Source organism: Mustela nivalis, assembly GCF_964662115.1.
Source record: "Mustela nivalis genome assembly, chromosome: 15".
Lineage (NCBI taxonomy): Eukaryota > Metazoa > Chordata > Mammalia > Carnivora > Mustelidae > Mustela > Mustela nivalis.
Genome location: NC_139034.1, coordinates 29,277,530 through 29,290,782, shown reverse-complemented (window position 1 = coordinate 29,290,782; position 13,253 = coordinate 29,277,530). Strand labels below are relative to the sequence as shown.

The following is a 13,253-nucleotide window of genomic DNA, read 5'->3' as shown; positions in this document are numbered from 1 at the left end:
CTGACTAGGAAAAGGAAAAAGGCCAAGAGGTGCAAGAAGTACGTGGTTTCTAAGGCGGAGACCTCGGTGCCAGGAGCCTGGGAGCCCACAGGAAGTTAGGGAAAGAGATTTCACAAGTGGGAGGCTTTGAACTTAAGCCTGGGAAGAGCCGAGACCTCATCTTTGCCTTCTACCCCCACCCAAACCTCCTAAAGGCTCCTGACACTAAAAATACTCTGGCCATCTGCTGCCCAGGAAGGCAGTAAGTCACTGGACTTTGAGCACCAGAATCCAGGCAAGGCCCGGCCTAACGTGGCCAGTGGCAGCTGACAAGGCCCCACAGGTAAGTTCACTTCTTCCCAGCCAGGCAGTTATCAATAGCTTCTCCCTGCTCAGGAGCTGCAGGAGAGTGCCCTGGGGAAGTGGGGATGACGTTGAAGTGTTCTTGGGCCACAGGTGCCAACGGGGTATGCAGCGATGAGAGAGAAGCGTGTCCTGGAAGGAGGGGGGCTCCCTGGGAAAGGGTGTTGGCTCCTGTGGTGACAGGCCACAGCTTTATGATCTAGAATAAGGTCATCTCGTCAACATCCACAGATCAGGCGCTGGACTGCTGTCCTATTACCCTGGGGCCACCAGATGTCACTGTTAACAGGGAGCATGAATATTTGTGGTCTGAGCCGGGGCCAGGCACTGCATTTATGGAGACAGTTTAAATTGTGCGCGCTCAGGGGAACACCGGTGAGATCTGTTTCTTGCCTCCAGTTCTTTACTAATGAGATCCTACCCCCAGGTACAGAAGTCAGTCCAATTCCCAATATGTAATAAAAAAAAAAATAGCCCCAATTCTTTACTGTAAATACAGTCACATAAATCAGAAAAGAGAAGCCATTATCAACAAACATATTTGTGGGGAAAGGTACTGTGCTACTCTGCATTGTTGCTCAAATCTGAAAAGGTGGGGGGCCCTGGGGGAGCGTCCTCTACTTTACCGCCCCTCCCCCTGGAACACCACTGCATCATACAAGTTAACTGCTGTCACCTGACCACTTGGTCCAACCAGCGAAAAATACTAACAGGACAATATACAAAACACAAAGTCAAGCGATGAGAGATTGAGAGATTGAGAGACTCAGAGGATCAGAAAGGTGCTTAGGCTAAATTTTTTAGATCATAAAAAAAATGAACAAAATTGAATAACTTTCATAACTTGCAAGCTCCTGGGAATATGTCTAACGCTGCTGGGATAGGAAGAACACTGGGTCCTACCCCACTAAGATGCTGTGTGGCCTTGGGCAGTTAGCTAAGCCCTCTGAGCCTCCTTGTGTATAAACTGTACCTCCCCAAGTCCCCTTGACAGTATAAGGTTCTAGGACTCGGTGTGGCCTTGAGGTTCCTGGGAGTTGTGAAGATGGACACCAAAGATAACAATATGAGGCCACCCAGGGCCGCTTAAGTGACACGGACAAGGGCTGTAAGAATTCAGAGTCCTTCCCTCTGACTCTCAGGGAGGGCTTCTGGAAGGAAAGGGATTAAACACGTAGGACATAACACCACAGCACGCTCAGCACACTTGATCCCTCCCTTGAAGAGCTGGGAGGTGGCCAGTCAAATATTTTAAGATGTCAACTTGATCTGTGTTAACATAAGCATCTACGGAAAGCAGTTTCCAAAAATAAATGATAAACTGCTACCTCTCCACCTCTGTCAGTGCATGCATTTCTCGAGAATGGGGGCATGTTCTAGAATACTCTCCACAGCTGGTTTTGCGTGTCCATGTAGAACAGATCCTCCTTGGATAATAAGTTAGGGCAAGGGGGAGAGAGGAAGGAAGGGGTGTTAGAGTCCTACTTCAAATGTTAAAGTCTCCCCAAAATGTTAATACATGCACAGATAAGAGCTTGAGAACTAGAAACTAAATTTGTAATAGTGGCTCTTCCTGACGATTCTGGGTATAATTATTTTTTTTCTTTATGCGTATCTGAATTTTCCATTTTTCGGCAATGCAAAATTATCAATTGTGTCATACATTTTTTATTCAAATACATTCAGGAAGGGTAATGGGGTAAAGTATAATCAGTTAGTTATTAATACCTTAATATTAATGAATGGATGTGAGTTGTTTCCCCTAAGGAATTGGTGACGGGAAATGGGTTTTTTCAGGTCTGGGGTCTTGGAGGGTCCAGCAGTGGTTAAGTGGGGGAGGAAAGTGCAGACACTCCAGAAGGGCTCTGGGTAACAAGCCCGGAGGTTAGTTCACATTATGCTTAGGGCTGCTGGGCCCTACTTAGCACCTTGTAGGCACTTAATTACAATTCAGGATGGCAACAGTTAACCTTTTTCATATAAGGCTTTGCCCAGTGATTCTCTGTATAAATTTATCCTTACATTCAAACTCTAGCTTTCATAACAAACAAGAAAAAGTTTGTGGATTTTAATAATAACTTTAAAGAAAAACAAAGGTTTCTCCCCCCAACTTTTGGCATTTTGTCTTCCGTCAAGCCAGTCTCTGGCGAGGTGTTATTTTACACTTTCATACTGCAATCTGTAGACTTTTCCTAGAGCCCGGGTGCCAGTACTTCAGGAACTGTAGAATTAACATAATTAAATACAAGGAAACTATCGTTCAGACCGGGAGTTGAGATTGGTTATGCTGATTCTTTGCCTCAACAGTTATCTGGAAGGGAAGAATTTGCAAAGGAAATTTACAGTGTAAGCAAATACTGGGGAGGGACAGACTGACTTGTTTGCAGGAATCTAGTTACTTACAATATAAGCCATTAGTAATCCACTGCAAATCATTTTATATATTCATCACAGCAGGCCTTCTACAGTTGGCTCCCAGGCAGCAAATGTGAAGGGATGGGGGGAAGGGCGGGAGATATTAAAGTAAGTGATCCCTAAGGCTCCAAGCAAAATTGAGACTTCCACAATAAATTTTGAACTGTCAGACTCCAAGTAGCTCAAGATACTGAGGCTTGAAGGAGCAACACTGAAGGTAGTGACTTATTTAACTGGATCTGAGATACCATCAATTATAAGATACATCATACTTCGAAAGAAAATGAAAAGGCCCTGCCAACTAACTATGGCACAGTACAACACATTCTAATTTTTGGAATATTAAAATACTGCTGACTAACATAACATAATAAAAAAATCAGTTAAAAATTTAAAAATATGCAGGAAAAAAATCTGTTTTTAGGATCAATGAAATAGAGTATTTTATACCTTGTCTCCAACTCTCTCTGATGGGGAGAGGGCTTCTATCTACCCTGATCTGTTAGGTTTTCACACCGGGACACCAATGTCTCCCCAACTCCCTTCATTGTGAAAACATTTCGATCTGTCCTCCTTTGGCAGCAGCACGTATCTGCACTCCAAGTTCCTGTCAAAGTCTATAATCCCCATTTCTCTCCCAATCAACACTCAGCAAAAATTCTGTTGAGAGACATCATGTTTTCAGGGCTGCCTGCGGGTTCTGTAGCCCATCCATTTTTTCTCTACTCTGTTTACCCTCGGATTGAGCCAGGTCAGCAGAGAGCAAAGTCCCGGAAACAACTAGGTAATCCCTCATGGAAAGGCTTTTAGATTCCCTCTGGCATCCTGCCTTCAGCCCACATCAGGGACACCCTTAGAAACAGCCCATTATCCTAAACCTACAGTCAAGGACACGGTGTTCTCTTCATGGTGGCCCACTGGAGACAGTTTCCAGGTCTTCGTGCCAGGGTTTTTAAAAATCAACTTTTAAAAAACTGAGGTAGAACATATATAGAGAGAAGCATACCATTCATAAGCGTATAGCTGGATTATCACAAATTGTAACTATCACGCATATGAAAAAAACAGATGACCAGCATCTCCTGGTAATCCCCTCATAACTTCCCCCATTACCACAGCCAACCATCTTCCCCAAAGGCAGCCTTTACCAGGTTTTCTAACACCACAGTTTGACTTGGTTTTTGGACCTTCTATAAACAAAAATCCTACAATATGTATTCTTTTAGTCTTTTTTTTTCATTTATCATTATGTCTGGGAAATGCATCCCTGTTGTTATGAGTGACGTAGTTGTTAAATTTCATTGTATAGTAATCCTTTGTATATCTGTATCACAATATAATCATGTAGGTTGTTTCCAGTTTGGGATTATTAAATGAATGCTGCCATTCTGGTGCACAAAGCAAGCATTTCTGTAAGGTATATACCTAAGAGAAAGACAGAGAGCTCGCACGAGTCGGGGGAGTGCCAGGGGGAGAAGAAAAGAGAGAACCCCAAACAGACTGCCCACTGAGCCTGAAGCCCAACGTGGGGTTCCACCCGGGACCCTGGGATCATGACCTGAGTGGAAATCAAGAGTCAGAGCTTAACGGACTGAGCCACCCAGGTGCCCCAAACTCTGGTCTTCCACAATGTTGTCCTAGCTTTCCTAGCCCTTGGTATATCATTCCCCTAGAACATCTTAGAATCAACTTCTTTTTTTTTTTTTTTTTTTAAAGATTTTATTTATTTATCAGAGAGAGAGAGAGGGAGAGAGCGAGCACAGGCAGACAGAATGGCAGGCAGAGGCAGAGGGAGAAGCAGGCTCCCCGCTGAGCAAGGAGCCCGATGTGGGACTCGATCCCAGGACACTGGGATCATGACCTGAGCCAAAGGCAGCTGCTTAACCAACTGAGCCACCCAGGCGTCCCTAGAATCAACTTCTTAATTATAATTTTTTTTTAAGATTTTATTTATTTATTTGACAGACAGAGATCACAGGTAGGCAGAGAGGCAGGCAGAGAGAGAGAGGAAGGGAAGCAGGCTCCCTGCTGAGCAGAGAGCCCAATGTGGGGCTCTATCCCAGAAACCTGGGATCATGACCCGAGCCGAAGGCAGAGGATTTAACCCACTGAGCCACCCAGGTGCCCCTCTTAATAATCATTTTTAAAAAATTTTCTGGGATTTTGATTGGGATGAGATTGAATCAATATATCAATTTGGGGAGAACTGACTTCTTTACAATATTGAGCCTTCTAAAATCTGAAGGTGGCCTATCACTCCACGTATTTGGATCTTATATAATTCTCTCAATAATATTTTATAGTTTATTTTCTTGTACATCTTTCAGTTTTCCTAAATATTAGAATGTTTTGATACCATAGTAAATGGTATTTTATGTTTTAAACCTTTATTGACAACTGGTTTGCTTTTAATTTCATGGATGCGATACTGCATTGCTCAGTGCTTCCTTAACTGCTGTTCCACGAAATACCGTCGCGCTTGTTAAAGTGGTCTGGTAAATATGGCGGGAAAGAGTGGGGTTCAACAAGTTCATCAAGTTCCTTTATTAGCAGGACTTCTAAAGCCTTTACTGTGATAATATAATATAATATTCCTCAAACTTGTCTGGCTCTACTTATTCAATATTCAACAAATACCATTGTCAAGATACACTGGTGGAGAAGAGAAGTCCCTTTAGGAGATTTGAGGAGGATTTAGCCCAGGAAATGAGGTGCTTACAAAATTCACTAAGAGGTTTCGAGGGCAGGTACTTGGCTAAGCTTCTAGGAAGGACTCCCAGATGCCCACAGAACGAACCCACCCCCAAGGGAGACAATACCAAAGAGGCCACCACTGGAGCGACTCAGCCCACAAACACCTCATGCTCGTGCCCCAACTCCAACTGCCTCTCAGTACCTAGGAGGTGGGACACAAATGGCAAAACTCCTTACATGTTACCACAAAATGGCAATAATAATAATAGTAAATAAATCAGTAAACAGGAGAAAAGGGAGGAATAGTCGAAATGATTTCCACGCTTTTACCCTCCAGATCTCACGGAAGCATTTCTGAAAGGGGAAACCAGTTTTGCATCCAGGACCACAGCCTCCAGCCTCTGCAGGATAAGAAGACGACTGGAAGGAGGGGACAACGATGCAGACCAAGCTCTCCGAGCTACAGAACCACCACAACCTACCACGTGCCTGGTCTACGTGCACCGGACACTTTTCTAGGCATTCACTTCATCTCTGGTTTCACTTCAGTAACCGAAAGACAAATGAGAGGAGGCAACAATATGTTCTTGGAATAAAAAAATACAAGGCTCTACAGTATTCTATGATCATTGGTTTTATTAATGTGGAACAATTAATGCTAGCCATGAAAACATAGAATTAAACGTGTTATTATTACAAGTTAAAATGTATTCTCTGTTCCCCATATTGTCATTTAATTGGGAAAAGAAAAAACAAAACAAAAAAAAACAATTAATGAAAACTTGTCACCATACAATCAATTTGAAATAGGTTGTTGAGGAACAACAGTAGAAAAAGCAAGTGTACAAAGGAATGCATTACATTTTGACCAACCAAAAAGGTTTGACCCTTTCCGGCTCATAAAGCAAGATACCAGCATTTGCGATTTTGAAAATTCACTGGAACTTTTTCCCTGAACTGGTTCCTCTGTAATACATTTTCTTGAGTTCTACCCATGACTGCCACAGTAACAGTCCTGGCATCAGAACCCACACACTATTGAAAAATACCAGATAGACTCCAAAGTAGAGCCAATTGTTGGTGTTGAGGTTGGGGCTTCCCATAAGCCAGTCCGGGAAGAAGGTCATCCACCCGCCATACAATTCACACACGCACAGGGTAATCTGTAGGAAATGCCTGTTAGAGAGAAAGAAACAAGGAATCAAACCATCAGCTCGGCACAGCTTGACACCCCGAGTCCTGACATCTTTTCTCGGACGGCAGCATCAACACAGTCTTCCTCAGCAGAAGACCTCTCTGAAGTCGGTCCTCAGGTTTTGCACAGCGCTCCTTTGATGGGGCAAGTCAGTCTGATTCATGGAAGACCCATGCAACCTCGGGAGAGGCAACACTGCCCTTTCTAGATTATCCTCAGAGTTAAATAAGGCCTCTAGGGTATCCTGTTCTATTCTTAGGAAGATTCACTGAGGTCAGACCTCACCCAACAAAGAGAAACTGAGGTTCGAATCTTGCTAGAAGCCACAGTTTTACCTACTGGAAAAGGGGATGGTAAGAACAGTCTCTTCCTCAAAGACTACAGTGGGCAGTAAACGAGATACATGCATCTGTAAATACTCACAGTGCAGACATTATAAACGGTTGAAGTAATTACCAAATGGGGCAAGCAGTGAGTCTACAACCAAGGTCATGGAGCTGAAGTTATAACAAGATAACCAAGAAGACATTTAATTTCTCCCGCTCACTATCTAAGTAAAATTGGGTGGGAAAAGGTAGGTTCAATGAACTTGGAGGTTCCATTCCACCTGATATTTTGTGATGGAAGTTTTAAACATGACTTCTTCGATTCAAGATGCTAGAAAATGGAATGCAATTGTGCCTACTTGACATTGGTTCTGGAATCGTCCCCAGGATAGCATTCTGTTTGCCCTAGGTCATTGTGTCTGCAAGGAGAGGAAGGGAAAGGGCCGGAGAGAGGGCAGAAGAGTCTGCAGACTCAGAATCGGACCGACAGCCGGCGGGTAGTCTTCATCTCCCTCCTTCCTCTCCCCCCTCTTCTGCCTTCCTCACATCTTCCACAACCTGCTTCTGGAAAGGTTTATCTTGCGTATTTAATTTCAAATTATGTAAGAGACTTTGCTTGGTGTAAAGTGGAATAGGAGTTTTCTAGAGTGATTTGGGGGTGGGGGATGGGATGGAAACATGAGCCTTTTATTTTCCAAAATATTAGTGAAAAATCGTCCAATGCTTTTCACGCTTTCTTGCCTACACAGGGACTACCTGGTCCCTGCGATCCCATTTCTCAGCTTTTATTTTGAACGATCTGCAATTATCCTGGCGGCACCACGATTCTTACCTAACACAGGACAGTTTTCATCTTTACTCTACTTTTCATCTAACAAATAAATATGGTTCATAATCTATTCCAAATGCCACACGGGCTTTGGGACAGTTCACGTGTGTCCTCTCTTCAGCAGGCCAGGAGGAGGGCACTTACCGATAATACTTCTCTTTGACTATGGCATAAATGAGGACTATTGCCAAAGACCCATCCAGGACAACAGTCAGAATTTCCAAAGATACAATAGTTGGGTCAAAATACAGCCATCTTGCATCAGCTTTGCCATATTCTTTCCCTACAAGTGAAATGCATTTTGTTACTCATCTGGCAACCATTTTTATGACAGTCAGTGGAAATTACCTTTTTTTCCCCCTAAGGAGAAGGTAAAAAGAACTGCCACCCCCTGCATTCTCCACAATGCCTTCGTAGAAGACAGGAGGAGGACTGAAGCTAAAGCACATTTGCTGGGTGACACGAGTAATAATAACAACGTCATGTGACATTTGTAAAAGGATTTTGTTCCTAAAAAAAGGGGCATCCTCTTCGCCCCTGCCCTTTTCACTATAAGCAGAATCCTAAATTAATTCAACGTGGTCAGATTTTGCAAAGACGATCTTTAACACTTATCTTGGTAAATGCATTACAATTCCTTATTTCAAAATTGCGACCTAAAGACTGTAGATGTAATCTAGATGTGGGAAAATTTTTATTAAGGAAACGTTTATTTTTTTAAAAAGTGTTTATGAATAACTGAAGAGAACTTGAGCGCCGAGGGGGGCGGTAGGGAGGTGGGGGATGGTAACGACCAGCCCGGACTACAGAAGGGATCCTGGATGGACACGGGGGGGGGGGGGGGGGGGCTTCGGTCCAGACAGGGGTCACTGACAACGGCTGCCACAGAAGTCCTCACTGGGGTCACCAGGGAGTGGGTATGCCCTAAGAAATGTTTCCAGGCCCCATTATCAGGATGGTTTCTTCTAGAAAAAATGAAGTGAGAAAGTCATTTTAGGGCCGGTCTGAGAGTCGTGCCCTGGGAGAATCCTACCCCCCTCCATTCCTTTCTTCCTTCTTCCCTCCCTCTTCTCTCTTTTTTTAATTTATCAAAGTAATACATCCTGGTCCTAAGATCTTAAGTGATCAGAGTGAAAAATGAAAAGTCCCACCTCTTCTCTGGCTTTCAATACTGTTCTCACATTACTTAGAAAAGGCACGAATGATCAAATATTAGCTACATTATCTGATTGGTTGGAGCAGCAGGACAAAGCTCTAGTCTCTAATAATGGCCCAAGTTACAATCCCTCAGGGCCTGGGACAAAGGGGTCTAATGAAGGCTGTCCCCACAGAAAGGCCAATAAACAGGATTAGCCATTTAATGAGAAAAGACACAGACACAGGCTGAACAGAGATTCTGAAAGGCCAGACACTACCACCGGCAGGCAGAGCTGCCCTGTCTGTCCTGAGCCCACTGCCAGCCAGGAGCCAATTGGAGAACAACATAATAGTGAAAGCAAGTTTTTCCTCTAAATCTAAACATATATAAAGGGGCACCTGGGTGGGTTAGTTGGCTAAGTCTGCCTCATGATCACAGGGATGGAGCCCCGCATCAGGCTCCCTGCTTCTCCCTCTGCCCCTCTCCCTGCTCATTCTCTCTCTCAAATAAATAAAATCTTAAAAAGAAAACCCATCTATACAAAACCTGAGATGTTCCCACTACGGCACCCAAAAATCTAAGGAATTATCATTAGCATAAAATGTCAGTGTTTTAGGAACTAAGAGATCAGTGGGTGTTTAGACATAACCCCATTCAGGGGCGCCTGGGTGGCTCAGTGGGTTAAGCCGCTGCCTTTGGCTCAGGTCATGATCTCAGGGTGCTGGGATCGAGTCCCGCATCGAGCTCTCTGCTCAGCGGGGAGCCTGCTTCCCTCTCTCTCTCTCTGCCTGCCTCTCCATCTACTTGTGATTTCTCTCTGTCAAATAAATAAACAAATAAAATCTTTGAAAAAAAAAATAACCCCATTCATTCATTCTTTAATTCAGCAAAGCTTCTGGAGCACAGGGAAGGCTCTCTGGGCAGGGCCTGGGGAATGCAGTATTAGCCAGGACGGGGGACACAGGCGGCCCCCGAGAGGCTCCCATTCTGAGGTCAAACTGCACAGTAAGTGAGGGCAACTGAACGTGGGACATGGAGAAAGCGACACTTGGGCCACATGAGGGAGGTGAGGTGTGATCACTTCCTCCTTCCCGCTGTCAGTGAGGGAGGGAGCCCCACCCTCAGGTTTTGGGGGTGGCCACACACAACAGGTGGCACTGGACAGATGAGGTTGGTGGTAATTTACAAGTCACCTACACTCACAGCCTGGGGAAAGAACCGGGAGGGGCTTCAGGAGGATGGGGCGGGCCCTGGTTCCTGCAGCAGGATGGGACGGGCTTCTCCCAGGAATCCGGAGGGCTGGCAGGGAACTGAACCCCGCTCCTCAGGGATCTACGGGCACTGTGTCTGGTCCTGGGGATGAGGAGGGTCGTTTGGCTCCTACTGAGGAAGCAGAGTGGGGAGGCGACTTGCGGGTTAGGCCATGCGAGGCCCTCTGGATTGTATCAGCTGTCAACACATGTTAGTGGATCTTAATGTCACAAGAGGTGAGCACTGGGCGAAGGGTAGGGTGTTTCGGGGAGGAGCATGCCCAAGGCACAGGCCTGGAGTGGAGAGAACACGGTATGTCTAAAATCATGTTTAACTCAGCAGAGCTGAAGGAGACTGTGTGTGTGTGTGTGTGTGTGTGTCCATGCACGCATGGGGCTGAGGTGAATGCCAGAGAGCGAGACAGTCCCAGTGCCTCAAGCCTTTGCTGGTCAACTCTAGCCGTTTCTTTGCTGAGTAAACACCCACACAGCAAAAGGGCAAGCAGAGCATTCAAAAGCCTAACGATGGAATCGATATCATTTATTTTGTGACTGACGCCAGGCTCCGACAGAGGCTTAGAGGGAAAGATGCACTGAAGTCTGGAGTAGGATCCCAGTCTCCCATGGCTGGGCCCTTCATCCTTATAGCGGAGATAAGGAGAAGGTGAGGGGTGACAAAGTCTGTCTTCTTGACCCAGCTTGAGTCAGGCTCTTCGGAGCCCTCTCCTCGACGAGACCCCCACCTAGCGCTCTGTCCTTGGCTCACTTATCCCGATTCCAGCAAGAGTCCTACTGGGTCAGTGTAGCAAAAGTCCTCCATTCTTGGTATTTGCTCACATTTTCCCCCCAGTTTTACTGAGACGTCCCTGACACCTAGCACCATATGAGTTTAACGTGTGCGTCACGATGATGTGCCTTACATAGATCATGAAATGATTACAATGAGTTCAGCAAACATACATTCTTCATATAGATAGAAAAACAAGAGAAAATGGTGTGTTCTTCCTTTTGATGAGAATTCTTTGGATCCATTCTCTTGATAACTTACAGCGGTGGTAACTACAGCCATCATATTGTACATTATATCCTCAGTGCTTACCATCTCGTAAATGCAAGTTTGTACTTAATCACCTTTATTCAGTTTCCTCAATCTCCAACCCCCACCTTGGTAACCACCAATCCCATCTTTTCTTCTAGGAGTCTGAGCATTTTTAAAATTAAGATTCCAGGGGCGCCTGGGTGGCTCAGTGGTTAAGCTGCTGCCTTCGGCTCAGGTCATGATCTTGGGGTCCTGGGATCGAGCCCCGCATCGGGCTCTCTGCTCAGCGGGGAGCCTGATTCCTCCTCTCTCTCTGCCTGCCTCTCTGCCTGCTTGTGATCTCTGTCTGTCAAATAAATAAATAAAATCTTTAAAATAAATAAATAAATAAAATTAAGATTCCACATAGAAGTGCGGTTATACAGTATTTGTCTTTCTCTGTCTGGCTTGTTTCACTTAGCATAATGCCCTCAAGTTCCAACCATGTTGTCACAATGGAGGCGTTTCTTGTTTTTTTGTTTGTTTGTTTTTTAATGGTTAAATACTATTCCATTGTGCACATGCACGTGTGCGTGTGTACACACATATGCACAATCCCCCCTCCAAACTTCTTTATCCATTCATCCGTCGATGGACACTTAGGTTGTCTCCACACATTGGCTACTGTGAATGATGCTACCATGAACATGGGGGTGCAGATACCTGATTACTCTTGATACCTGATCAAGTTCCTTACCCTCCATGTCATATCCTATCATCCTGGCCTGCCTGCAGCATGAATCCTGTTGAGTTGGTCTATTAAGGGTCCCCACTCTTGATGTTTCTTCTTAGTAATTTTCCATCTACGGATCCCACCTGTTTTCTGGCCATAAAGCTCCACTTGTCCTTGGGTGCATCTGGAGTTGAGCCCGATCTCGTTTCCCTACCCCTAAGACTCCCCTGTAGGGGTACCTCCTGAGTAAATTCTTCTTCATCATCTTTTAGAAGTGTCATGAATAGGGGCGCCTCAGGTCATGATCTCAGGCTCTTGGGATCGAGCCCCACATCGGGCTCTCTGCTCAGCAGGGAGCCTGCTTCCTCCCCTCTCTCTCTCTGCCTGCCTCTCTGCCTACTTGTGATCTCTATCAAATAAATAAATAAAATCTTAAAAAAAAAAAAGAAGCGTCATGAATAATTCTTCTTTAACAGGGTCCGTGTAATGGTTATAGCCCAGCTCTACATCCTGGTGAGTCAAAGGACAGCCCGCAGATCAACATCTGGGAGGCTTCCCCGTAGCCCCTCTGAATCCGAATCTGTATTTTGACAAGAGTCCAAGGCAATCTGGTCCACTTTAATGTCCGAGAAATTTACATTATCTAATGGATTTTACATTATCTAGTGGATTTTCATCTTCTTAATAAAGGACACACCATTAATGAGTTTTTACTTTTTTTTAAGGCAGATAATGTAAACTGAGGACGACTGACAAAGATCATGTCAGACATTTGCATTTCAAGGGACTGGGCTAATGCTGGGCTCTTTGCTTTCTCTGATGCCTGGCCAAGCAGCCAGGGTGAAAGACAATGACTTAGGCTGGTCCTCCGGCCTCTGGGCGTCCCCTGCAGCTCTTGGGTACAGTTTGATCTGGCCCACTCATCCCATTACACACACGAAAGTGAACAGCAGCACTTCACTGCTGAGGCCGGGGCTCAGCCTCCCTGAGCTACCACTGGCCAGGACCTGACAGGCCTCAGAAATGACACGCGTTTTGCTTTGAGAAGCACTGATGGTAGCTGCCTCGATTCTCTCGAAGTTTCCTAACACGAGTGATGAACAGCAGTCCCAACACAGGTCCTGGCTGGAGGGCCTGATTCCAGAATTATGGGAGAAATGAGATAAACAATGCAGAGTTCCAGACGCAAAATCTGAAAGAAGTTGCCTTGCATAAGGCAATTCTATAATGGTGGCAAAGGACCCTATTGTTGCCTGGCTCACGTGTTTGTCAGATTTGACACAGTTCACAAGAGGAAGTCAATACTAACTGAC

At 45.1% G+C, this 13,253-nt stretch overlaps 1 protein-coding gene and 1 long non-coding RNA gene across 2 annotated transcripts in view; one reads left to right on the top strand and one right to left on the bottom strand.

Moving 5' to 3' along the window:
* Positions 1-203: 203 nt before the first annotated feature.
* On the top strand, positions 204-6,479 carry LOC309849236. Its single transcript, XR_014303609.1, has 2 exons — positions 204-322; positions 5,789-6,479. It is a non-coding gene; the product is annotated as an uncharacterized lncRNA (long non-coding RNA).
* The window catches only part of EBPL (EBP like), a 30,838-nt gene continuing 23,654 nt past the window's right edge, over positions 6,070-13,253 (bottom strand). The window contains exons 3-4 of the mRNA XM_082701569.1: positions 7,946-8,084; positions 6,070-6,627 (exon numbers count right to left, since the gene is read on the bottom strand). Of these exons, the coding sequence (XP_082557695.1) occupies positions 6,387-6,627; positions 7,946-8,084 (380 nt within the window). The 3' untranslated portion in view covers positions 6,070-6,386. The remainder of the gene's footprint in view (positions 6,628-7,945; positions 8,085-13,253) is intronic.